This window comes from Microtus oregoni, unplaced genomic scaffold (assembly GCF_018167655.1).
Source record: "Microtus oregoni isolate MIOR12 unplaced genomic scaffold, Mior012 000029F_ref0000214, whole genome shotgun sequence".
Lineage (NCBI taxonomy): Eukaryota > Metazoa > Chordata > Mammalia > Rodentia > Cricetidae > Microtus > Microtus oregoni.
In genome coordinates, this window is record NW_024543088.1 from 10,883,282 (window position 1) to 10,911,027 (window position 27,746).

Here is a 27,746-nt window from a genome sequence, read left to right on the forward strand (position 1 = left end):
CACATGGTATCCGCCACCAGAACACAGAGAGAGAAGCAGGCCTGCTAGTGCACGCTTGCCACGGGCTCTCTCCATCCCAGAGCCCAGGATCCAGGCCAGGACACAAAGGCTCAGACGGTCTCAGAGGCTAACCTCAATCACCATTCCCCATGGGTGTGCCAGAGGCTTGTCTCCTAGGTGACTGCAGATCCTGTCAGGATGGCGATGAACACGAACCACTAGGAAGAATCGTAGAGAATCCAGGGAAGAGAGACAACACAACTCACACACCAGAACTCTCTTCTTCCCTGTCCCCAGACAGCTTGTACTCATCCGCCATGATTCTCAGCGGAGGAAGTCAGGCCACTCATGTGCTACAGAGCGGTAGCAATATTTGGAAAACAAATGTCAAAGAGGTGTTTGGAGCCCATAATTCTGTACCACGAAGAAAATCAAAAAATTAAATCTCTCACTTAGGAACCCAGAGCAACAGTGTGTTACTGGGTGGGGGCTGTAGAGATGGCTCCGCGGTGAAGAGCCCTGGTTGTTCTCCCAGAGGTCTTAGCTTCCAATTCTCCACACCCACATGGTGGCTCACAACCATCCATAACTCCAGTTCCAGGAGATCCAACACCCTCTTCTGGCCTCTGCAGGAGTGTATGACTGTAATACACATACAGAAACGCAGACAAAACTCTCTACATAAAAATAAAATAGTAGTTTTAAAATTAATGAGCATATGAAAAGATGCTCAACATCGGTTGTGACTGGGAACAAGAAATTAAAGCAACTATTACACACTCACCATAATGGTGAAATCCAAACCACCACCACCACCACCAATTGCTGGTAAGGGTTTGGAGCAAGGGGGTCACCATTCTCTGCTAGTACACATGCAAGATGGCCTTGGCCACACAGGAAGACAGTGCTGTCGTTTTTTAGAAACTTCTCTTAGGATGCTCAGGGAGCACAGCTGGAGGTATTTGCTCGAAGGTGCTGAAGAACTAAGTACCACCTTACACAAACCCTCCCCCCCACACACATGAACACTGTAAATATGAAGCATAGTTTATAGCCATTTTATTCATAATTGCAGAAGTTAGAAGTCACTGAGACATCTTTCGGTACAAACAGAGAAAAGTTAAAGGTGCAACTGATTCGCGGGTGATGCACAGAAGTCTGAAAAGCTACGTATTCTGGTTCATAGTCTGAGATCTGGAAAAGGCGAAACTACGGAGACAGGAGGGTGGCTCAAGGGCCTGGGAGGTGGCGGGGAAAAGGCGCAGTGAAATGATTGTCCATGAAACAGTTTTGGTAGGTACATGCATTGTACTCTTGTCAAAATCCGTAACTCTACGCAGAGCGAAGCCCACTGCAAGCTTCAGACTTCCATGCCAGAGCAGTTTCAGGGCAGTTAAGAAGAATTGGGGTATTGGTGAGCAAGGATGGGACCTGTAAGAACCATGTCTGCTCCCGTTTTCCTAAAAGGTCTCTAAAACTGAAGTCCAATAATTCAGGAAATGGCTTTTGGGGTGTCATCAAACAAGACTCACGATCTAGAAAATTCACCATACAGAACGTCCATTATGCAACAGCATCACATAAATATTTATTAAAATAGTTAATTGGAAAACTACACACATTACTATATCAACCTTAAATTTATTAGTACATTTCACAGAAAACAAAATATCAAGTGGCCAACATGTGACTTCCTGAGGAAAGTCCAAACGAAGGTCACTGTCAGCTGGGGGCTGTATGCTGTCCCTGTAGCCGCAGGAAGCCCATGTCCCATCCACAGCAAGCCACACGAGCCACCATCGACAGGGAGCTCTCTAAATGTTTATCCCGACATCACAGCTCACACACAAACACAGCAGACAGCCATGCGGAAAGTGGAGGAAGCAGCATTTAAAGACAACGACTGAGAAACCTCTTTTATTAATTAGTTTCAAATACTGGATGACAAACACTGGAACCAAAATCTTAGTGGCACACCTCCAAGCCATTCTGACACGTAGGGGTCCCGTGGACACTGTGTCCACAGAGTGGCCACCGAGGACAATGAATGCTCACCAGTCACACAGCCATGTGAGCAGGAGGGTTTTCCTAAAGTCCGAAGGTTTCAGAGGGGGGAGAGGGGAACTGTGGGGCTCCAGATGTTTAAGATCAGCGTGTGGATTTGGATTTGCAGAAATCTGAGAAGCTAGCAGAGCATGCGCTGTGTGTGGATCTGCTCCATGCGATGAGATACACTCAAAGAAAGAGGCCGGTCCCTCAAGAGGAGAAGCAACCTCTAGGCTTCACAGAAGGGTCATTTGGAGAACCTGGCTTTGCCAGAGGAGGAATGGCAAAATGTGTTTAAAAACAAAATTCAAGTTAAACTGGGTATGTGGCACACACCTTTAACCCCAGCACTTGGGAGGCAGAGGCAGGAGAATCTCCGTGATTTCAAGGCCAGCCTGGTCTACATTGTGGTTCCAGGACAGCCAGTGTTACATGGCGAGGTCTTGCCTCAAAATAATAAATAATAATTTAAAAAAATTTTAAAAATTAAAATTCTAGTTTAAAATTAGAAAGTTAACAGGAGGAGGCCAGAGCAGCAGAGAAGATGGTGCCTGGAAAAACAGACCTGCAGGGAGAGGGGAAACTAAGTGGGGAGACTGAGCCCTTGGCTCCCCTCCCGGGGGTGAGCATGCTCGGCTCACTGAGGGCGGGGGAGCAGGCTTTGTGTTCGCCCGTTCATAGGAGAAATCCCTGCATCGATCCCCACGTGGTGCCAACCGTACCAATCCCATACCGCTACCGATAAGCCAATATTTAGGTTTTAGATTTTGTTTTTAGTTTTCTCAAGGCCTGAGAAAAGCAAAGCAAAAATAATTTTGTAGCATCATCTTAATATAGTTTTATTAACAAGGCACCTGAAATGAGAAATATCATCAAAATTAGAGCTTTCAGAGGAAAAAAAACTAATAAAAATTCAAAGAATTACTATTAAGTAAATATGTAAAAATATATTATCATACAGATTTAATTTTTACTCAGTTTCATGTTAAGAAACAATATCAAAAGCAAACAATCCAAAAATTAAATAAATAAGTATGAAAAGCCTAAATTAAAATTATAAATAAGTAAACATGTAGTAATTCAAACAAAGTCGAAAACTACAAACTAATTAGTGAAGATGAGAATTAACCACGTAAGGTGTCATAGTCTACCCTGACGTGTCCTTCAACTGTGTCGTCCTGCTTCTGTTGTGACCGACTCCAAGAGTCACATAAATGTCGTGTGCACCACAAACTTAATATCATATATTCAAAACATTAAGAGACAAAACAAAGATACAAAAAAGTTGGAATATTCTTTCTTCATACCGAATTAAATGACCTTTGCTTGGAAAAGGCCGCGTCCCACCTACCATTTTACACCAAAGCACAGGGCACACTGTAGTGTGACCTATATTTAATAACATAACAGTGGAAATGCGTCATTATGGGGAAAAAAAGACTGAAGAAGACGGCACTAGGGAAGCCAAAGCAGACACACTGTGCAAATGACTTGACCAGTTCTTCACTTCCACCGCAAGTGGATGAGGAAGGGGAGGTCAGCTTGTCTATGCTCGGGCAGATTCGGGGTCCTGCAGTGCATGACCTTAGATACCTCCGCCCTAGGGAGACCCCTGACCCCTACAGAGCCATGACACGGAAAGACAGACGAGCAACAGGCAACATTGTGAGCTGGCCCTGAGTGAACCTTCCCGGACAGCTGCTGGTTTTAGAGCCCGGGCACTTGCCCACCTTCTTCTGGGTGCTGCCCCACCCCCTCCGCTCTCTGAGCTGTCTGGAGGTTAAACAGCTGTTTGAGGAAACTGTGACACAGGTGCTCCTGGGACGCCCATGGCAGGGTGCCCTGCGGTGTCTGAGGATTTCTGATGACAGAAGTCAGAGCCCAGTGTGTCTGGGTTACCGCTGAAAGGGCTGTGATGTCACTGTGTTTCCAGGCTGGAGCTTCCCAAGCCATTTGTCTGGGGCAGTTCACCAATATTAACTTACTTTCTTTCTTTTTTTTTTTTTTAAAAAAAAAGAATTATGGAAGCAAAACATTTATAGCAAACACATTTCATGTGCACATCTTATCATAATTACATGTGTAACTGTGGCATGGAAAAATGAAAATGGGTACATTGCAATAGATCTTTAATTCCTTTCTACTATTTCGAACTTTTCATTTTAAAACAAATCAAAGGGAGGAAAGCCTTTTTGTATATTCTCTTCCCCAAACACAGAGATCACTGTGTCTTTCCACTCATGAGCTAAACTGTGCTTTAGCCGCAGAAGCCAGGAGTGACAATTACCGAAAATAATGTCCAGCCAGAGCTTCAATGTCTGAAGCAGCTTTGCAAGCTACACAGCCTCTGTCCACTGTCCTGTGCACAGAGAGTGACCAGCACAGTGTGCCCAGGAAGGGACTGACCATGGCTCCCGTGAAGGAACCCTACACACACCAGTCACTGTGCTGTGGCCCCCAAATGTTCCTGCTTTCAAAGGACAGAACCAACCACCTCTGCTGGGATAACACACCTGCCTTACAACTGAGAAGCAAACAAAGGTCTCCTGCAGCCAAGACAGGGATGAGAGACATCTGGAGGAGCCTGTGCCAGACCCTTCCAAGGGTTTAAGCCATGCAAAGCCTTTGCCGTCCATTGACAGCAAAAAGGGACAGGAGGGCTGTAGAGACACCTGACTCTCCTACCTAACTCAGCTGCAGCAAACACCACCTACCCTAGGATGGATGCGCAAATGCTGCGCGGAATTATATGAAGGATTAAGAAAAATTAGACTGATGCAAAGGGAAGTAATGCAAAATCCAGAAAAGGCCTACTGACCCGGGGTTACAGAGAGGTCTCTTTGTGTTTGTTTGTTTGTTTATGAGCAACACTATTAGATGGTGATGGTTTGCTAGAGAATTTGAGTGGGGTTGTTTATTTCTGTTTGTTTTTGAAGATAAGGCCTTGCTATGCTGCGCAGGCTGGTTCAGACTACATGTATGTTTGCGTGCCTGGGGCCACGGAAGTCAAATGTGCCGCATTTTCACTACGCATTCATTGGCTGGGGGACACTGGGTCTTTCCATTTCCTAGTGATCCTCCTGCCTTGCCCTCCATGTTAGCTGCTCATTTTAAACGTTTATAAATTATCTGGAGAGTGCTGCCAATGCCCTGATGGAGAAGCTGAGGTCAACATCTAATTTGAAATATTAAACTATTTCCACAGCGCAGATACTAAGTGCGTTGTTGCCGGCGGTGGTGCTGATGATAGAACATGCCTCCTGATGGCCTATACAACAAAGTCTCCACTGGAGCGGGTCCAGCTGTTTCGACAGCTGTGCAGTCACAGTTAGGACTGGTGGAGAGCCATGTGCTCTTAGACTTTTTGATACTGCAGGGCAAGTGGATTGTGACCGACTGCAACCGCTGAGTCACCCATAGACAGACATTTCTCTGGTATGGTTTCCAGTGGTTTCTCCGTCCTCATTTGAAACTGTGAAAGAAAAGCAGGGCCTGAGATAGCTTACGACTGTCCAAAGACTCCTTTCATGCTTGTTGGAACCCACACTGATCTCAGAGATGACCCCTCTACTACTGGGAAACGTGCCACAGAAGCCTATCACTGAGGGACTGCTGAAGAGCTGGCCCGGGATTGGAAGGCTGTAGGCGAAGGCTCCGCCCTCACATGGAAAGGCCTAAGGAACTGTGTGATGAGCACTCTTGGCTGTCCTGCAGCCTCAGGCCACGCCAGGCCTCTCCAGAGCCTTTCCACACAGCCGCTGCTGTCATCACACTAAGGGCAATGTCTAATCAAACTAAGGTTTAAAAATCAAAAGTCACTTCTGCAATAACGACAGACGCCCTGCACCTCCCCACACGCACTCAGGTGAGACAAGGCCCTTGGGTATGCCCCCCCTTCCTGTGAGTTAATTTTGAGTAATTATGTATTGTCTGAAAAGTGATGAGAGCTAGTTTTTGTTTCCTGTTTTTTTAAAACAACAACGAAAGCCCACCACCATTTTGCTTTGTTTGAAGACAAGGCATGCCTCTGCTGACTTTGTGACCGACTAATCTGGTTGTCATGCTGTTCCCTGGTTCCATTTTGGAGAGTTATCAGGGCATCTTAGGAACCCCCTCACCCCCAGCCCTTCTCTCCTTTTGGAGTGTGTGGGGGGTTCTTAGTCTTGTTTTTTCAAAGCTGTTAACCAGTGGACAGCACTTAAGGCAGAAGACTGGTTATTCCCACATTCTACAATGTGTCCCCCGCCCCCGAGCTCTTAGGAAGGCCGTAGAAATGCCTCGTTTAGTGACGTGCTCCTCGGAAGCTGCCGTTTCTCTCCACCCTTGAGTGCATTGGACTTGGGGGAAACTCACAAAGGTGGACGGAGGCTGTCCTGCCCCTGTTCTAGGATCCACTACGTGTGTGACGGTGACCTTCAAGGGTGTTTGTTTGCCGTTTGCTGATTTGGGGGTGGGTTTCTAACTTCTTTCATTGATAAATGATAAAACACATTGCACCTTGTGAAGTACACTGAATGGATCGAGTTACTAATTAAAAAGGAGAAGTTCTTTTGCCCCGCAGTCATTTCTCACAAGCTTAGCCCGGATTCACAGTCACTGTAACGTTCCTAGATTCAGTGGTGCGTAGGCTTCCCTAAGGGATGGTGCTAGAGGCCATGGTTACTGACGACTGCCATCTCCCTGCGGGTGATGCGGTCACAGGCCTGCTTCAGTAAGATGCTATGACATGTGGGCCGGGGAGCATACTTAACCAACACAGGGACCAGTCAAGCTATCGCTATTTTTTCTTCCCATGCCTATGAGGAACCCTTGAACAACTGGCTGGAGCTCTCTCATTCAAGAAAAAAGGCAAGAGTCTCATAACTCTCCAGAAGTGTTAATAGATTTTTATCAGATTATTTTGTTTGCAGGTTCCAATTTTTAAAAATGTTTAGGTGGTCTACGCCTTCCGCAGTCCTAACTGTGTGCATTCATCAGCGCTGAACCAATGCTTCCTTCTGTCTCATTTCTTTGTAGAGAAATTCCTTTCAAATGACATTAAACAAACAAAACTATTCGCAAGCCAATAAATAAATAAATAGATAAATAAATAAATAACCTGGGGGTGGGGCTGGAGTCCCAGCTGCTCACGAAGCTGAAACGGGAAGATCACGTGAGCCCAAGAGCGGAAGAGCAGCTCAGACAACCACGTGAGACCTTTCCTCAAGATACACAAGTAAACGCAAGTTTGCTCATCTGTCTCTCATCCTAACCCTTCAATAATTAGTCCCATCATGATAAGACCATGGCTTCCCATTTGATATGCATAGTGGGTGTCTCAGAAGAAAGAGGACACTTTCTAGGAATGAGATGAAGCCAGGAGCTTGGAGAGTCAGATTTAGATGGCCTGGAAAGAGCACAACAGGTCTGAGTAAGGAAAAGAGATCAAATATCTTAAGCATCACAGTGAGAGATTTTGAAGGTGCCTATAGGATGTACATAGTTTTAAAACAGTAGGCTTGAGAATCAAGATTTCAGCATGTTAGCACAGACACACTTTTTAAGTTGACTCTGAAAGCATGGATTGCCTGATGATCAAATGGATGGACATAATGAATTACAGAGAATCAACATGAGGACCCGGGACTTGTGACTGGATCCATGCAGCTCCCTTTCTTGGACCTTCCTACTAATTCCACGTCTAATGAGCATGTCGGATTCCCATTCTAATCCCATTGCATACACAGGTTCTTAGAAGGAAAACTTTCTAATTATTGAGTATTGTTCACTGTTTTTAATGAGTATTGTATACTGTTTGCAAAACAAGCTGTCTGAGAGCCATAAGAGGTTTTATTTGTGGGGCTGGGGAGATGGCTCAGCCATTAAGAGCACTGAGTGCTTTTGAAGAGGACCTGGGTTCTATTCCCACCATCCTTATGGTGACTCCCAACTGCCTGTAACTTCAATTCCAGGGGATACGATGCCCTCTTCTGGCCTCCTCGGGAACTACAACACATGTAGTAAACAGACATACAAACTGGCAAAATACTAGCATAGGGAAGAAAAAGAAATGTTTGTTTTGCATTAGCCTAGAGACTAGACTTGTTTAGAACTCGGGGTACTTATCTTAAACATGAAAGTCAAACTCAACAAAAAAAGCAGTGTTGGAAGTGAAAAGAAACATCGCTCTATTGATTTGAGCATACGGAAAGAAAAGCGAGAACTCTGGACAGTAGGGTGAAGACAGCGCTGCTAACGACGTAAGATTCTTCCCATCTTTCCAAATGACGTAGGAGAGGCGCTAGCAAAAAATGACTAAACGCCAGGGGAAAAACCATAGATCACAGACTATTCCTTGATAGACAGAACCAGCAGCTAAGAAGAACTGGCAGAGAAGTGAAAATGCTAACTACATATTAGATCCTAACAGTAAGTATTAAGTTCTACAGATTTAAAATCCATTATTTCTTTCAGAATTTACTATCTATCATTCTCAAAATGACAATTAATAGATCTGACAGAGACCGAGTTTTGCTCTGTGTGTGTGTGCACTCGCACCTGGTGGACATATGTCTTTTATGATCAGAGAACATAGAACTGGGAAAACAGACAATGAATGCAAGTAAGCAAGAACATTTGCCAAGGCTCTGTAGGCAGGGCCTCCAGCGCAGCCCCACCCCTCAGCCCCGCCCACCGAGTGAGCTCTGTGGCCTGAGGATGAGGTTTTTAGCTGGAAGCCAGCAGATTACAGACGTCTCATTTCTCAACTGCCTTTCTCTGTAGCTCTAGACATTTTGTTTTGCTTTGGCGTTTAAGTGAAATTTTCTCTGATGAAAAATTCCAGATTTTTTTTAAATTTAAGGAATTTCTTCACACTTTATAGGCAAAAATACCAGAAATGAAAGAGCTGACAAAAATCACGCAGATCCAAATTCAACCATCCACTTCTCGTACTTCTCCAAGTCCGCGGCGGAGACAGACTTGGCAATTTTCTTCAGTGCCAGCTCAAAGTCCCCTCTGGTGACAGGCATCTGCAGCTCCTCCTTGGACAGGGCCCTGATCTCTTCTGGACTCAAGCCGCTGATGCGCCGCCTCATTGCCATCAGAGACGCGTCCCTGGAACCAGCAGAGCAGTCAGTAGCCGGACCTGCACGTGCTCTCCACACGTCTAGCTATTACAAAGTTATGACAAACGTGCCCACGGCTATTGTATATGTGCTCTTACGATGCCACTCAGAAAGTTACCCTTCACCCTGAAATTTCAGAAGAGGTTAAAAACTCATACATAGCTGGGGAGGTGGCTCTGTTGGAATGGTGCTGGCTATGTAAGCACAAAGGACCAGGGTTCAATTCCCACCCCACCCCAAAAAAGGCTGGGTATATTGGCACATGCTGGTAATCTTAGGGTTGGGAAGGTGGAAACAGATTTCCATAGGACTTGTTGGCTAGCTAGCCTAGTCTACTTGACAAACCTCAGGCCACTGAGAGACTCTGTCTCAAAAAAAAAGGGGGGGCGGGCAGGTGGCAACATTTAGTCCTAGTAACAGGAGGCAGAAGCAGGAAGACCTTTATGAGTTTAGGGCTAGCCTGGTTTACATAGCCAGCGAGAGATACACAGTGAGACCCTGCAAAAAAAGAAAAAGCAAAAGAAACTGACCCATATATACCATACACAGAAAACCAGGTGGGCAGCGCCTGAGAAACAAAGCCCAAGATTGATCTCTGACCTCCAACATGCATGTACACACATGTGCACAGATATCTGGACGCATTCATGTCCCTGCATGCACGCGTGCGCGCGCGCACACACACACACACACACACACACACACACACAGGATAGGAAGAGGTGCATTTATCACAGAAGCCTGGGGCAAACTCAGTTAGCACTCAGTCCTCTTTATTCTCTGTGCCTCAAAACCAGCCAGGAAGTTTAGGAAGAGGAAGTCCAATTTTGGAATCCAGAGCTGCATACTTGGAATGAGCATATGGCTAATGTGAAAATAATTCAAGCTGTGTGAGTCAGTCCACAGCGCGCGCAGCAGGAGTGAAAGGCAGGGCATGCACATATCCACACACTGGAGAAAGTGCCCTACATGGGATGTTTGTGGGAAGCCAATAGTAGAAACTCGGGCTTCTGACTTCATTCAGCCCCTTTGCCCAACTATAAATAAAAAGGAAGGTTTAGAAGAAGCGGCTAAGTTCTCATCAAGACCTACTTGGAAGGACAAGCCAGCCACACCTTCAGGATTGCCAGGGTTTTACTGGAGACTGTGAAAATGATAGTGGGATAGTGGGCGTTGGGCCTTTGGATTCAGACACACCTAGAAAAACACTAGCAGAAAACATGGGAAAAACAGGCGCCAACGCTTCCAGGGAAAACTGCTGAGACCAATTACGCAGACTTCTCCATATAAGAACAAAAAATTCTCTTTATCGGGTGATGTGTCTAAAAATTATGAAACCCTAAAGTGAAAGGGAAAGAAAACGTGTGTTTCTTCCACCAATGAAACGGGTCAACTTCATTCATCTGCATGTGGTCCAAATCTGCCTGATAAAGCACACAACATTGCCTCCAGCAGAATAGCTGGGCTCCAGCCTAGAGTTAACTAGCCAGAGGCTGCTCGGCTGTTATTGCCAAGTAAGACACAGCAGTTCTCAGGATAATCAAGTCTAAGTGAGAAGCGGGGCTGGAGCTCACCTGGGTAGAGAGCGCTTGCCCGGCATGTACAACACCCTGTGTTTGTGTCCAGTACCACAAGGGGGAAATCCCAAACCCTAAGTGAGCATCTGTAATCCTAGCACTCCTGAGATGGAGGCAGGAGGACCATGAATTCATACTCCGGGCAACAGAGGATCTGGTATCAAGAGCAGAAGAAAGCAAAAATCATCATACTATATACTTGATTGTCTAACAACCAACGAAGGCATGTATTAAGGGGACAACTTCTGTATAGTGTTAGGTGGATGCAGGTTTCCAGGGCTGACCATTCGGCACTGGATAACTAACTGGTAGCTGCACCATGGGGAAGACGATTTCTCCTGCGCTTAGCATTCCTTTGCCTACAGTTCCTTGTCTAGGGTTGAGGCCTCCTGAGCTTGGCCACCTCCCTATCAGCATGTCTACTGTTAGGTAGTTCATGCTTTGGCAGTCACTGGGGAAGAATAGCCTCAAAAGGTTTGTTTGTTTGTTTGTTTTTGTAGAAGAAAGTAAAGCTCGTTAAAAAGAAGAAGCTAGTGCACCAGCGGGAAAGCCTCTCAAGGGAAGGGGCTGCTGCCTTCTGTCTGGGACTATTCTACTGACCTAGAGACTAGCTGTCCTATAAAACTAAAGCTGATGCAGTCACAGGTCACAAAGACACACCTGCAGACGTTAGTTATATCGGCACCGGAATAGCCCTCAATCTTGTCCGCGATGTCCTCCAGGCGAATGTCAGGATCCAGCTCCACCTCCCGAAGGCTGATCTTCAGAAGCTCGGCTCTTCCTTTTGCTGTTGGAAGACAAAATGGTTTGTGTAAATTTACAGATCATTTTGCTGAGGAATCCCATACAACATCCAGGCCAAGAGAAGAAGAAGAGTCAAAGTCCCCAGCTCTCCGGATAGTCCCCCAGTGCTCCTGATAGTCCCCCAGTGCTCCTGATAGTCCCCCAGTGCTCCTGATAGTCCCCCAGTGCTCCGGACAGTCCCCCAGTGCTCCTGATAGTCCCCCAGTGCTCCGGACAGTCCCCCAGCTCTCCGGATAGTCCCCCAGTGCTCCGGATAGTCCCCCAGTGCTCTGGATAGTTCCCCAGCTCTCCGGATAGTCCCCCAATGCTCCGGACAGTTCCCCAGCTCTCCAGATAGTCTCCCAGCGCTCCGAATCTGCCGCACAATGCAGAGGCATTCTACTCTCTATGCCACCACTGAGAACTGCAGGAACTTCATTCCCATTACAGATCCAAGGCCTGCTATGTGAACTGAAGACCTGAGCTCTCCATGATAGACAAACACTGTATTCAAACGCCAGAACTGCTTCTGAGTAAAGCATGGTGCAGGTGTGGGGGGGGGCAGCTCAGCAGTCTAGAGCACTGGCTGCTCTTGCAGAAGAATTGAGTTCAGTTCCCAGCACCCACAGGGGGCTCACACCATCTGTAACTATCTCCAGTTCCAGGGGATCTGATACCATATTCTGGGCTCCATAGACACTGCCTGCATGTGGTATAATACATGTTGACAAAATACTATACACATAAAGTTCATTTTACAATTGAAAACAGTTTGGCCTACTTTATCAAATACAACTGAACGAAGTAACTCCTATAAGTGGCTCGGCTCACATGTTAGGATGACAGATTTATGGAACCCTTGTCAGTGGCTCCTAGGACTTAGCGGTGAGCACAAACGGCTCATTAGTGAAGTTGCTACTTAGAAAGTTAGTCCAGTGCCACTTGCTGCCACCACGGTTTCCTCCAGTGCTGGTGCTGATGGGGCTGCCTACTGAGCTACTTGGCATGTTACTGCAGCACTTGGTGGCAGACCTGCTTGAACAGGCGCTATGACAGACCATAACAGGTTTGCCTTGATCTCTGTTCCCTAAGACACAAAAGAAATTTAATTTTCCTCAACCGCTATTTTAATCCACTGGTTGCTAGCAGCACCGCTCTAGCTTCTTTCTTCCCTCTAAGGACACTTGTGAATTGTGAGCTGGATGCAAATAACATCATACCCACACGCTCATGAGCAGCATCTCCTGAGAACAAAGACAGATCCATATTCTTCACTAACTCGGAAAGACAGCAGCAGGACCTAAGCAGTGGCTAAAGCACAACTCAAGGTGACTGTCCCTGTCTGCCCGGCCTCCTGGCTGCTGACCGTCGCATCCTGCACTCACACCCTGTCTCCTCCGCGTCTCCCATTTAAGTCAGACCCTACAAGTCTGTTTTGTTAGTTTTATCTTTCATGACACAATTCTTTCCCCAATCACAACATCAAAGCATGCGCACGAATGTTTGAAGAGGTCTGTTTGCAGAATCTCGTGGCAGATTCTACAACACGAATGCATACGGGAAGAACCAAGCACCACCGAGATGTTCTAGAGGAACAGCAAGGTGGGAGAATCACCGCTAACAGTTTATAAGACGGCCTGCAAAGCCACAGTTTCTGCCAGTAGGATGCCGTGGAGACAAACACATCAATGGACAGAAACAGGAGTGAGGGGACATCAGACTCCGGGTTATAACAGGTGGGTCAGGCAATATGGAAATGTAAGTCTATCCTCAGGGAAAATGAGATCCAGTTTCCCCTCATACTATGTACAAAAATCAGGGCCAATACAAGTAAAATAAATGTAAAATTATAAGCATTTTAGAACAGAACTAGGAAAAGAGTTCACGATCTTAGGGAGAATTCTCAAGGTAGATATTTTTTAAAGAGGAGTACTCGGGCTGGAGAGATGGTTCAGCAGATAAATTGCTTGCTGTTAAATCTTCAGGACCTGAGCTTGGATCCCTAGCACACATCAAAATCTGGAAGTGAACACATGGAATCCTTAATTCCTGGACTGGAAAGGAGGCAGAACTGGGAGGCAGAACCGGGGTCCTAAAGGAGGGGAAAGAACCGGGGTCCTGAAGGAGGAGAAAGAACCGGGGTCCTGAAGGAGAGGGCGGAACCGGGGTCCTGAAGGTGCATTGTCCAGCAAAGTCTACTCAGTCAATGAGCTCAGGTTTGTAGGAGACAGGAGTGAGAGATGAGGACCCCAACACTGATCTGGTGCACAGCACTCCTGCACACAGGTCCACATGCATGCCACACGTGACACACACACCACACACAATGAAGGTGTGGAGGAAAAGATAATGCTGGAATAATTAGTCCTAATTATCACAAGAACCATGTCCCCAAATATTCTTACGCTGAAGTCCTTTGGAATGTGACTGCACTTGGTGACAGAGGTTTTTAAAAAGAAACAATGAGGTCACATGAGTCTGCCCTAACCCAGTATCACCAATGTTCTCATTAAAAGGTTAGGACACACACGTTTTCAAGAGAAAGGCCATGTGTTGACACCAGCGGAAGATGGCATCTACCAGGCAAAGAGAGGGGCCTCAGAGTGAAAGATGCCTTCACAGCCTTGATCCTAAGGAATCAGAGCCCTTTCTCCTCACTTGCTCAGGTGACAGCAGCCTTGCTGGAGAGCCCCTGTGCTCTGTGCTCCTGAGGACAGTGGCTTCGGCTCCTCTCCCAGAGACTCGACAGCCACCTTCGAAGGAAACACTGTTTTCCCTTGGTTCCACAGATGGCCCATGGCTAGGATAGGATGAGAAGGCCTGGCATCCTGTGTCTGTCCTCCTGGCTGGCTTCCCCTCTGGGCAGATTCCACTCACCCTGAACAGAAGCAGGTTGAATTCTAGAAAAATATTTTGTCTGGAACTATAATTCAGGGTTAATCTGATTGAGGTGCCTAGTCTCTCATCCCTTCAAGGTAAAGGCACACTGACCATCAATGGGAGGAGGAAGGTGGCACCTGTGCTCTGGATGGCCTCTGCTTGTGCCCAGGAGGAGCATGGATGTTCCTCTCTCCTTTGTCACTCCTTCCTGCGTCCAGAACCATCTCTCTGTCGCACAGAAGCTGGCTGCAGGCAGTTTCCTCTTCCCCATCCTCCCATTGCTGATGACATTCTTCTGTATGCCCAGCACTGACGCATCAGAGAGATTGCCACGTGCCCCACACCCGGGTCCATTACACCTGGAGCCTGAACTTTGTGACTTACACAGCTATGAGCCAGCGCATTTCTGTTGTTAGATGCAACTAGGTTTTGATGCTTGCAGTAGCACCTCTAAAAATTCAAGCACAGTAGAGCACCAGGAAGGAACTGTAACTATATCTGTATGTGGTAACGCAGAGTCTCTAAAAACACACTGAGAAAAAGCAGCAAGGCAAAGAGACACCATTTTGTGAATGAATTTATATAAAATTTCCAAAGAAATAAAGCTGTCTGGAAATACATTAAGTGATAAAAATTACAAGGAAAAACAATAAATGACTTCTATAAAAGGAAGGACAGCGGTTAGCAGTCAGTCAGGAAGAGAGTGTGCTAACGAGGACTCTGTGGAGCTGCTGCGTTCTGAGGACGTCCTGTCTCTTTCCTAGAAGTAGGGACAAGAGTGACTGACTTGCCAGCTATTGACTAAACTGAGAATGCTAATAAACAAGCCTGCTCCAGTTGTTCATGCGCACAACACAGAAGAGTAGTTACAGCGGGAAGACAATGGGCAGGCATTGTTTGAAGTTTTCCAGAAAAAAAAAGAAGCGCACAACTTGGAAATCTTCCCCTGAAGATAGAGTGTTCTAGAGATGAAAATGAGCCTGCGGCCTTTGGGACAGACGTGTTCGAGTCACTGGCGCAGAGCTGCGACATGGTGCGACAGTGCGGGACGGCTGAGTCACTTCAGCTACTGCTGTAGCTGAGACCGTTTCACTGCTCAGCTAGTAATTAAGAACCACTGTATGAAAAAGCAATGTTTGTGAGCCATGGGACTGTCAAAGCGGCAGAACGGAGAGGAACAGCCAGCAAAGGTGCCACGAGGCAGAGCCTAAAGCTGAGATTCTACCAATTAATTATCTTACATAGCCTGGAGGCCAAGCCACAAGAGCGATCAAGTCATACACTATAAAATACAGCTTCAAAATTTATAGGCAAGGCTTCCCTTTCTAGGCACAGAGAAGTAACTGATACCAGACCAGCCCTCCTGTGGCAAACAACTATAAACTTAGATAAAATCACGAGGCCAAGTGTTTTCATGCATGGGCATTTGCCGGCATGTAAGGCTATGCACCCTGTGCATGCAATGCCTGCATAGCCGGAAGATGGCGCTGGAGCCCCTGGGACTCAAGTTACAAATGGTTGGGAGCTGCCATGTTGGTGCTGGGCCCTCTCAAAAGCAGCCAACGCTCTTAACCTCTGGCCATCATCCAGACCCAAGAATTTTAAGATAGGTTTTTCTGAGTTTTACCCTTTAGAGGAAAGCAATACCCAGACTGCCTAGAATATAAAGCATATGATATAAATCACTAGACATATTAATAAACAGAAAATGCAAATAAATCAAGAAAAACCAGGCAATAGAAACAGGTGGTCTAAAAGCTAGCATGGGTTAATAAGTGAGAAGTAGCAGTCTGTTTCTGAGAAAACATTAAAGTTCAGAGGCTTAAAGTAATGTTTTAGTCCCACAGTTTCTGAGAATCAAAATCTGGAAGCAGCTTATCTAGAGAGTTCTGGCTTGGGGTCTCGCTGGCTAATTCATTTGTTCAACTTGGCTGGAACACGGTGCCCAAATTTTATGTCCAACTATATCCTGGAGCTCAGTATTTAAACTGGTGGACTTTGAGGACGGCAGACCAGCTGCCCCACGATGTGGCTGAGCCTCCCCCAGGAAAAGGGAACCCGGAGGCCGGCAGCTGTCTGACTTAACTGCCTGTGACATCAGCTCCTCCTGGGTCTCTACCGTGGCAGCTAACCCTGCACACCATGACTTGCCAGCCTCCGTGGTTACAGGAGCCATACCCTGAAATTATTCCATCCATCAGTATCTCCCTCTCTTCCTGTCTCCTCTTCTTTCTCCTTTCGTGCCTCCAGCACACACACAGACAGATGTACTCTAAAGGTTCTTTCTCTCTGTCCAGCCCTAATAGAAGATGACCTGGTTTCTTTCTGCTGCTGTGATAACATGTTCTGGCTGAAGTGACTTATCAGGATGACGGGTTTATTTGGCTCACATCCATCACTGAGGAAAGTCAAAGCAGGAACTCAAGCAGGAACCTGCAGGCAGGACTGCTGGCCACTCCATGCACCTCTAACCTGTGAACTCACTCACAGCCAAGGAAGTAGAGCAGTAGATGGAGGATACTGCTTGCTGGCTCACAGACTCCTGCTTAGCTAGCTTTCCTATATAGTTCAGGCCCAAATGAATAGGATGATGCTACGCACAGTAGACTGCCCCCTCCACATCAACTAATAAGACAATTCTCCATGGACATGCTCATGGGCCAATCTGATGTAGGCATCCATTAAGACTCCCTTGTCAAATGCAAATCAAAATAACTCTGAGATTCTATCTTACACCTGTCAGAATGGCCAAGATCAAAAACACTGATGACAGCTTATGCTGGAGAGGATGTGAGGTAAAGAGAACACTCCTTCATTGCTGGTGGTAATACAAACTGGCACAGCCACTTTGGAAATCAGTATGGCGATTTCTCAGAAAATTAGGAAACAACCTACCTCAAGGCCCAGGAATACCACTTTTGGGTATATACCCAAAGGATGCTCATCATATCACAAGGGCATGTGCTCAACTATGTTCATAACAGCTTTATTTTTTATAGCCATAACCTGAAAACAATATAAATGCCCCTCAACTGAAGAATGGATATAGAAAATGAGGTACATTTACACAGTGGAGTACTGCACAGCAGAAAAAAAACAATGACATCTTGAAATCTGTGGGCAAATGGATGGATCCAGAAAAAAATCATATTGAGTGAGGTAACCCAGACCCAGAAAGACAAATATAACATGTACTCACTCACAAGTGGCTTTTAGACATAAAGCAAAGAAAACAAGCCTACAATTCATAACCCCAGAGAACCTATGTTGTAGGAGGTGCTTGTTTGTTCGTGCTGCTCAGCCCTGAAATAATCATACAGAAACTATATTATTTGCAATACTGTTTGGCCAATAGCTTAAGCGTTATTTTTGGCTAATCGTAAATTAACCCATCTCCATTAATCTGTATATCACCATGAGGCTGTGGCTTAGCGGGTAAAGTTCCAGCATATGTCTCCAACAGGGCTACATGGCTTCTCTCTGACTCTGCCTTCTTTCTCCCAGCATTCAGTTTAGTTTTCCCTATCAGGCCAATCCAGTTTCTTTATTCATTAACCAATAAAAGCAACACATATACAAAAGTAAGGTTTTAACTTTAACACAGAAAAATTACATATAACAAAACAGGTATCAAGCAAGAATTATAGTTACAATATTTACATCTACGTTATCTTTTATCATAACTAAGGGAACTATAATTATAACTATCTATTCTTCAACTTCATCAAAGACTACAGAAGGATATAATATTACCTAAGTAAACAGGAAGTGCATTGTAAGCAAATTCCAAAACTCTACAGTTGACAGAAACATCTCACTGCCTGGACAGTCACCCAAAGTTCTTCTATATCATTGGAGCATCCATCTTCAGCCTACAGGCCCATAGTATCCAGCAGACCTTTCCATGAAGCAGGAAATTTCAAAGACAGTTCTGCCTATAATGATAGTTTGTCAGTCATTTTCTTCTGTGTCCTGCAGAATATCTGGCAGACTCTTTCATGAAGCAGGAACCCTGAAAGACTGTTTCACCTTCTTTAGGTAACTTCAGCAGTCATTTCTCTGTGGGTCCTGCATATCCAGTTTATTCAGCATAATATCAAGCAGTCCAAGCAAGAGCAGTTTCTTGCCCAAATGGCTAACAAACTTCATGAGGAGCCTTTTCAATGCCCATCTTCCTCTTGAAGTAGCTTGGTGCTGCCAGGAGCAGATGTGTCTCATGTCATGAAAAGTTCTAAGTTCTTAAACATTTTAAATGCCATATTCTGTAGTCTTTGAAAGGTTTGAAGAATGCCTATCCATCTGAAATACATCTATGTACATCTAGAAAATCTAATTAACATGACTACGAGCTTGACTATTATAGATGACTCTTTATTAACCTATATTTCTTAATTATATATTACATTTTTTAAATGAGCTGTACAAACCCAATACCTTAATCAAGAGCAGGAATATATATATACATATATATGTATATATATATATGTGTGTGTGTGTGTGTGTGTGTGTATATTTATATATAAAACAAAATTGACCTTAAATTTGTATCAATAAACCAAGATCCATACCAATGCAAATTTCTATAGCATATCCCCCTTTAAATGTAAACAAACATTTATAAACAATCTTTTAGGGAATTTGAACATAGTTTTCTCCAAATTGCTTCCTGCTTTTTGTTGGGCAAAGTAATTTTTAGGGGGTGTTCACGGCAACCTTTTGAGGGATCTTGGTCCATCAAACCACATTAGTCTAGAATTAATTCACAGGTTCTCATCTTCTGTGGAAACAAAAGCAGAAGCTCTTTTCCAAAGCAACATATCCTTAGATCCAAATTTTGAAGACAAGATACCTTTAAAGTATATATGTTGGTTACTTAGCTCCTTCACAGTCAAAAACTTCAAAGAAAACACAATAATATACATAATCCAGGCTAATCTATGGCTGTCTGTACTCTCTTTAAAGACTTTGCCTTTTTTAAAACCATTTACTTCTTTTTATAACTCTCTATACTCTTTCTCTTTTCTCTCCCAAGTCTATGTACATTTATCCAACAATTTAGAGGTCTTTTTTAAAATCTGAATCTGTCTTTATTGTGTATGTATCTGTAATTATCTTCTGTCCAGGAGCTCTCCTTAAAGTGCTAAGTACTTCTTAAAAACCTAAGCTGCAGCACTGCTAGAGCAAATATGGTCCTGACTGCTTGCTCCACCCAGTCCAACATGGAGGAAATCCATTCACTGCCTCTGAGACTGCCAGGTGGAAGCCTCCTCACCACCTCAACTATGATAACCAGTTGGCACAAGCTGCCGCTAAGTAACTTGCAGCATGCTGTCCGGAAACCCCATTTAAATGTTCCAGCTCCTGAAGGAGCCAGTTTGCGCTGACAGCATAGCCCAGAAAACTGCCATTTCAAAACCACATGGCTTTTTTCTGCTACCACTGAATCAGGAAAACCTCTCTTAAAGGAGCTGCAGCATGCCACCAGCAAACAGCAAGAAGCTGTTTTAAACTCTGAGCTTTTTTGTGTCTAGAATTCCTTTTCAAACTCTCTCAGGTTTTATGTGGATTTAGCAAGCACATGATGGAGCACCAATAAAAGCAACACATATATACAGAAGGACTTCCTACATCAAACATAGACAACAAAGAGAACCCTAAGAGAGACATAGATGAATCTAATCTACATGGGAAGTAGAAAAAGACAAGATCTCCTGAGTAAATTGGGAACGTGGGGATAATAGGAGAATGGGGAGGGAGGAGGGGTAAAGAAAAATATATAGCTCAATTAAAAACAATAATAAATAAAGACTCCCTTCTCAGGCACCTCTAGGCCGTGTCAAGTTGACAGGTGAAGCTAACTAGGCAGAAAGTATCTCATGAGATTGTACTCCAGGGCTACACCAGTCATTCTAGAAGCAACTCATTGAAACTATTTGAAAACTGGAAATGACAGATTTGCAAAACAGACCTAAAATGAAAACTCACAGGACAGATATAAAGGAGAAAAGAGATGGCAGAGGCAGGGGTCAGTGAACAAAGACAGATGATGCCTATCAGGAAAAAGGGATAGATGGAGTGAATAGCACCCCAGTGATGGTTACAGTAGGACCAAGATGTCCAACATGCACGCAGAATAAAAAAGGGGGAACCCCACGTGACAGCCAAAGTGCACCATCTTAAAAACAACAGGGAAGTCAGTGACTAGCCAGATACGATAGCCAAACATATGTCACCATGTCACTTTTCAGCACTGATGCAGGAGAAACTGGAGCATCTGCCACACAAACAACCATCAGTGCTCATAGCAGCCTCATTCACAATGGCCTTAAACTAGAAACAGTCTAATAACAACCAATGGGGAGTGGAGAAACAGTCTGTGACATGTTCACACAATCAAACAAACAAACAACAAATCAGCTCAGGTGTGGGGGGCAGACTGGCAAGGCACTCCAGAAGCCTCTTCAGGAGGAAAATGTATGTTTGCTTCTTGGTGTGTGGTCTCACGGTGCTATACAGCTGCCAGAGCTCAGACTCTTACATGGACAAAGTTTATTGTGTCTAAGTTATTCCTCAGCAAAACTGATTTTTAAAACAAAGAATTAACCAGAGAGGACATACGTCAACACACAAGGGGACAATGATATTAATGACAGATGACATCACATAAAAGAGAGGCTCAGAGTGGCAGCAGCAGCACAGGGAGTAGGAGGCCCCTGATGCTGTTCCTCCTGATGGTGGGAAGACAATGGTGTAACCTCACCATGGCTCAGAAGTCCCCTAGCAAGTCACAGAAGCAGGTATGCTCATCCTGTGAACTTCGTGGAAATGGGTAAGAAAAGCTGCCTGGCTCTGCAGTCACTTCTTTGCCAAGTTGACACAGCTCCTAGAGACTGGCAGGAAAAGGCCAACTAGTAGCTTCCCCTTGGGAGGGAATGAGAAGAGGGAGGCGTGTGCCCAACATTCCAGCTTCTATAGCACTGCCAAGGGACTTGACTCTGCTGACTCAGACTCAGACACAGAGGACCAATCAGCACACCTTGGCCTGAGGGCTACCAGGAACAGATCTCAGCAGCAGCTCCTGCACCAGAACCTATGGCACTTTGAATAAAAGCTTGCCCACCCCTCAGGGCTGGAGAAAGTGTCCAGCGATTCCCCTGGGAGGAAAGAGGAAAGTGGAGCAAGTGTCTGTGTCTAACACTCTGGCACTCAGGAAAACTGCCTGGGGCACTAATGTCCAGCTCACTAGACTGTGGTGCAGATAAAGTTTATCCTTTTAGTTTAACTTTCTCCTTTTCTGAAAGGAGAGACAGAGGACCGAGTTGAGGCCTTTCTTCCTGTTTAAGTGCAAATGGTAGCAGCTGTGAATATCTAACACACAATGACTTCCATGGTTTGCACTGATCAGAAATATGCAATGAAGAAAATTTAGGGAGACTCCACTTCACCTAGTTGAGGTCCTCTAGAGTTACACGCTTCATCTTCCTTTACTGTCTGTAGGAGCTGTAGTGGTCACTCCTTCATTCCTAATATTGGTAATTTATCTCCTGTTCTTGGTTATATTAATTTAAAAAACAAATATTTCCTTATTAATATTCTATTTCATATTTCACTTATTTCCTAATTTATTTCCCCTACATACTGAGACTAATTTCTGTTTCAAAGGCTAAAATAGTAGCTACTCAAGTCTTTTTAATGTACACAATTGCAGACCTTAAAACACTATGTTTGTTTCATATCACAATATTTAGTGTGACATATTTCTCTACCAAGATAAAAATATTTTTAATTTTTCCAATTTTCTTTGGCCCTTCTGTTATTCAGAGTTAATTTGTTTAGTAGCAAAATATTGGAGATGGTCTAGATACTGCATTGTTGGTTCCTAACTCAATTCCATTACTATCGAGAATATATTCTGCAAGATGCCAGGTTTTAGCATTGTTATTGAATGAAGAAAATTCCTTAGCCGGGCGGTGGTGGCGCACGCCTTTAATCCCAGCACTCGGGAGGCAGAGGCAGGCGGATCTCTGTGAGTTCGAGACCAGCCTGGTCTACAAGAGCTAGTTCCAGGACAGGCTCCAAAACCACAGAGAAACCCTGTCTCGAAAAACCAAAAAAAAAAAAAAAATTCCTTTCAGCAAATGGTGCTAGAACTGAATATACATATGGGAAAAATAAAAGCCCACCCCACTACCATGCATACAATTAATTCAAGGAAAATCACAGAGCTAAATAGAGTTCCTAAAAGTAAACAGAAGAAAAAGCCTTACAGCCTAGGGGTAAGCAGATATTTCCTAAGATACAGGAACTCCTACCAAGAAAAAACAAAACAAAAAAACCTGGGGAAAAAAGCTCTTTACAACTTAAAATACTCTGACTATCAAGAAAGAACATTAAGGAAATTGAAAACTAAACTACAAACTGGAAGGAAAAATTATAAAAATGTAAGTAAAGAGAGTTTATATACAGCATTAATAAAACATTAAATATTACAAAATGAGGGACATACTACATAAGTTCATGAAAAGATGCTCAAGATAGAAGTCATCAGAGGAAAGCAGATTAACCATAATGAGATGTCATTTCACTCCAACCAGAGCAAGTAAGATGGAAACACTGACAACAGCAACTATAGGCAAAGCTGCTGCGTTGGTCTTCCCATTTATTGATGGTGACGGTGACAATATAACATGTACAACCACTCAGGAAGACAGTGAGTATTTCTTATAAAGTTAAGTACAGGTGCCTTGTTCGAAGTGGGCAGAGTATCAGACTCATAAAGTTAAACACATACCTTCCCTATCTATCCTATTCATACTAGCTAAAGACATAACAACATCAACTATAAAAATATTTATAAGGCATATAGCTCTACTTATAATAGCCCAAAACTAGAAGCAACTCCCGTCCCCATCAGCAGGGGCATCAACGCACAGTCACCTCATCGCATGGAGAAAGACATTCTGCAGGGCGAGCGTCGCCAGACACTGACTCTATGCTGTCACTGTGCTGTTTACACAAAGCTTAGCAGGAGAGAAAACTGGTCTGTGGTGATGGAGGACCAGGCAAATCACTTACGCAGTAGAGATTTTGATGAACTGCTAAGGCACCCAGAAGCCTTCTGAGGTGGCAGAAAGTTACCACATCCTGTCTAGGATACTACACTGATCCTCACACTTCAGAGAACTTATCCAGTCAAAATATACTCGACACACACACCTCTCACTACGTATACATTCATCTCAAAGGAAAAAGTTGAAAACAACTTAAGAGAATCTCAACACTCATGTGAAAAATCATAATTTTTAAAAAGGGATTATGAAATGCAGTTTTTAGAGTAAGAACCCAAGCACCACCAAACTTAGCACAGATACTGCTCTGAGCTAAAGGTTTCTCTGAAATGCAAAGGACTTCGCAAGGCCTCTGCCTCCATCACTCAGCTTGGCCTCCTAATGCCACCGAGCCCTTCAAACAAAGCGACAGTGAGACAGAGATAAATAAATAGGAAAGGGTTAACAGGAAATGACAGAGTTCGGGGTTCAGTAAAGGGAGGACATCTTACCTGTCGGGAGGGGGATGTAGATCCTCTTCTCTAGTCTCCTTCGCAAAGCTTCATCGATGTCCCACGGGAAGTTAGTGGCCGCCAGAACCATCACCATTTTGGACGGATCATCATTTTCTAAGGCTCCTCCAACTCCTGGGCACAGGGAGCAGGGAACAGGCTGTCAGTGCTGTGACGGACACTTCGATTCTTTCCCTCAGTCAGCCTCTCGAAGGGTCAGCCACAGCTCCTGATGGACCTCACTCAAGCAACTTCACCATCTCTGCACCTTGACGGAGTGGTAAACCCAGACAGCAACACAGAAGAAAACAGAGGAGCTAGAAATTTGACAACCTAGGGCAGGGATCTTCCCGTCTTTATGTAAGGACAGAGTGCACATTGCTTCTGAAATTCTGACTGCAGTCCACTTAGTCTGTTGATGTTCCCACTGTAAACTGCCTCTGCTGTTTTCTTCCTCTTAGTTTTGGGTTTAACTTAGTTGGCTTTCTGAGGAAGTGAGGCCAGCTGGCACACTGTAGTGTTTTGCTTCTTCACAATGAAAATGACAGGATTAAAAAGATTAAAAACTGTATCTGGGCATGATGGTGCACACTTTTAATCCTAGCACGTGGTGGGCAGGGGCAGGTGAATCACTGTGATGAGTTCAAGGTTAGCCTGGTCTATGTAATGAGCTCAAGAACAGCAGGAATTACAAAATAAAGAGAACCTGTCTCAAAAAAGCAAAACAACGACCACAAAACCTTTGAGAGTGTGTAACTGGCTCTGGGCAATACACCGTGAAATATCATTGATGCATGAGCTCACAAACATGATTGGCTATCAAAGTAGCATAATTTGAGCAACCCAGTTCAACATGCAAAATAAATAAATCATTACTAAATGCCTTTTTAAATCATTCTTAGGAGGAATAAAGCTGTCCAACTAACAAGCAGTCATGATACTGTCCAATGAACTTCTGCTGGATGAATGTGTATTCAGTGATGCCCTGACCCCAATTTCAAACACTTAATGTTGTGTGCTGTGCTTTCCTCCCAAGTAAAACATATTCCTTCCTTTCATATGTAAGTGAGAGTTGAAATGGTGCACCGACTGAGGGACAGGTCTCCTCGCACACAGTGCCATTATTGGTCTCTCAGTGCCTAGCATTGTGTACCATGTGATGTTAAGGACCCATCCTAAGTGTAGTGTTTTGAATGAAAATGGCCCCCATAGGCTCCTATATTTGAATGCTTGGGCCTCAGTTAGTGGAACTTTTTGGGAAGGATTGGGAGTGTGGCCTTGCTAGAGAAGGTGTGTCACTAGGGGTAGGCTTTGAGGTTTCCAAAGCCCACCCCAGGTAGTCTCAGCCACTCCCTGGTGTAGGAGTTCCTTCTTTGTGTGTTGCTTTCATTGGTTAATGGATAAAGAAACTGCTTTGGCCTAGTTGATAGGGCGGAACATAGGTAGGTGGAGAAAAGAGAACTGAATGCTGGGAGGAAGAAAAGCAGAGTCAGAGAAGCCATGAATCCTCCTCTGCCTCAGACGGACACCAGTTAGAATCTTGCTGGTAAGCCACAGCCATGTGGCAATACACAGATTAATGGAGAGAGGTTAAACTAATATGTAAGAGTTAGCTAATAAGAAGTTAGAGCTAATGGCCAAGCAGTGTTTTAATTAACACAGTTTCTGTGTGGTTATTTGGGGTGTAAGCTAGCTGGGCGGCCGGGACAAACAAGCAGCCCTCTCCCTACAACAACTCCCTCCCTCCTCTCTCTCTCTCTCTCTCTCTCTCTCTCCCTCCCTCCCTCCCTCCCTCCCTCCCTCCCTCTCTGTTTCCCCAGCACTATGCCTGTCAGGTTCCCCACCATGATGATACTGACTAGCCCTGTGGCACTGTAATAGCCCATAGTCAGATGCTTTCTTCTGTAAGTTGCCTTGGTAGTGGTGTCTCTTCGCTGCAACAGAACAGTGACTAAGTCACTGAGTCCATAGCTGGTAGATGATAAGAAACAACACTTGCTGAATATTTTAGACACATTTTTATCTTCTCTTGTGGATTATTTAAATTGCCTGTTGTCTGCCACACAAATACCAGACTGAGCTGTTTCTAAAGAAGTGCTAGGCCCCTAACTCTTCTTCATGGCTTCCCAAATGTTTTTCCTCTTTGTCTGGGCAATTCTAGCCATGTGTCAAAGCCTCTCTGCCTCCAGCTTTGCAGCCCTCCCACCCTGACCACTGTGACTCCACACCCAGAGTTCCCTTCTGCTGCAGAAGGACCACTGTGTGACTTCTGGTCAGCGCTCTGCCTCTGGTGTAGCAGCTGATCTCAAAGGTTTTGGTCTCAAGACATTTGATGCTCTTAGAAATCCCTGGAACTCTAAAGAGCCATCATTGTGTGGAGTATGTCTATCAGCGTTTTCCATTAGAAATCAAAACACAGAAAGACAGGGGTATTGGCTCAGTGGGGCTTGTGTATCAGACACAAGGCTCTAAGTTCTGGTCTCAGCACCATAAGTAGATATATCGGTAGACAGAATGTTCGAAGTATTAACTCATTGTAAACATAAGACTCCATGACTCATCAAATTAAAATAAATGGTATGTTTAGTGAAAAATAAGCATAGTTTTCAAAACCTCCCAAGTCTTAGTTAGAAGACTTTTTTTTTGTTTTGGTTTGGTTTGATTTTTCTGGACAGGGTTTTTCTGTATAGCCCTGGCTGTCCTAGAATTCGCTTTACAGACCAGACTGGCAAACTCAAAGATCCACCTGCCTCTGCCTCCTGAGTACTGGGATTAAAGGAGTGGGCTACTACTGCCTGGCCTAGAAGACTTATAAGTAAGTAAATGAGTAGATAAGAGAATATCTGCATTCTCCCAGGGTTTGTGGGCCCTACTACATACTTGTGAGAAAATTAAAGCAAAACCAGTAAATATGCCTTGTTATTACTGAAACTATGTGGCCCGTGTAGAGCCCTAAAGGCCCAGGGACTCCCAGTCACACCTTCAGAGCCTTGGCTCTACCAGCAAACTCCTTGGTGGCCAGAGTAGTCCTTTGCTCCATAACCTAGAATCTGGACTGGTGCACAGTTAACGAGTCCTTAAGAAGCACGAACAAGTGGGTGAAAAGCAAGTGATTAAAGATAACCCCAGCTGCCTCCTGCTGGCTCACTGAGTCATCCATGGCTGAAAGGGGGTGACGGTGGGGACAGTCTTTAATGTCAGTTACCGTCCATCTGGACGAGGAGCTCAGACTTGACTCTGCGACTGGCTTCATGCTCGTCAGACGTTCCTCTTCGACTGCAGATGGAATCTATTTCATCAATGAAGATCGTGGTGGGGGCGTAGAACCTAGCCTTGGTGGAAACATTTTAAAGTGATCATTCAGCGAGCTCATAAAGCACTCTGTATTTTTAAAGAAACTGTTGTATTCTAAGACAGTGGCAAATGAAAGCAACAATTTTTGTCCATCAAATTGCTCCCACAATCTTATTGCTGACAAACATTTCAGGGAAAGGCAATCCAAAGATAAAACTCACATAGCTGGTGATGCTGGGTGAAAGATACATAGATAGTTATTGCTTTTTTCTACTTTTTATTTATTATTATTTTGAGACAGATTTCACTATATAGCCCTGACTGACCTGGAACTAGCAATATAGACCAGACTGGCCTCAAACTCAAGTGATCCACCTGTCTGCCTCCCAAGGCATACACTACCACACCTGACTATTCTTTCTAGTTTTATGATTAGAAATTTTCACGGGGGGGGTGGTCTTTATTGGAAGCAATTTTAAATAAATCAATATCTAATGTCAG

General features: G+C 44.6%; 1 protein-coding gene and 1 pseudogene across 5 annotated transcripts in view; one reads left to right on the plus strand and one right to left on the minus strand.

The window, feature by feature from the left end:
• The window catches only part of LOC121464662, a 26,158-nt pseudogene extending 20,336 nt beyond the window's left edge, over nucleotides 1-5,822 (plus strand).
• The window catches only part of Katnal1 (katanin catalytic subunit A1 like 1), a 62,201-nt gene continuing 35,517 nt past the window's right edge, over nucleotides 1,063-27,746 (minus strand). For all 5 annotated transcript variants that reach the window (XM_041677939.1, XM_041677937.1, XM_041677938.1 and 2 more), the window contains exons 8-11: nucleotides 27,157-27,283; nucleotides 23,952-24,086; nucleotides 11,390-11,516; nucleotides 1,063-9,141 (exon numbers count right to left, since the gene is read on the minus strand). In XM_041677939.1, the coding sequence (XP_041533873.1) occupies nucleotides 8,943-9,141; nucleotides 11,390-11,516; nucleotides 23,952-24,086; nucleotides 27,157-27,283 (588 nt within the window). In that variant the 3' untranslated portion in view covers nucleotides 1,063-8,942. The remainder of the gene's footprint in view (nucleotides 9,142-11,389; nucleotides 11,517-23,951; nucleotides 24,087-27,156; nucleotides 27,284-27,746) is intronic.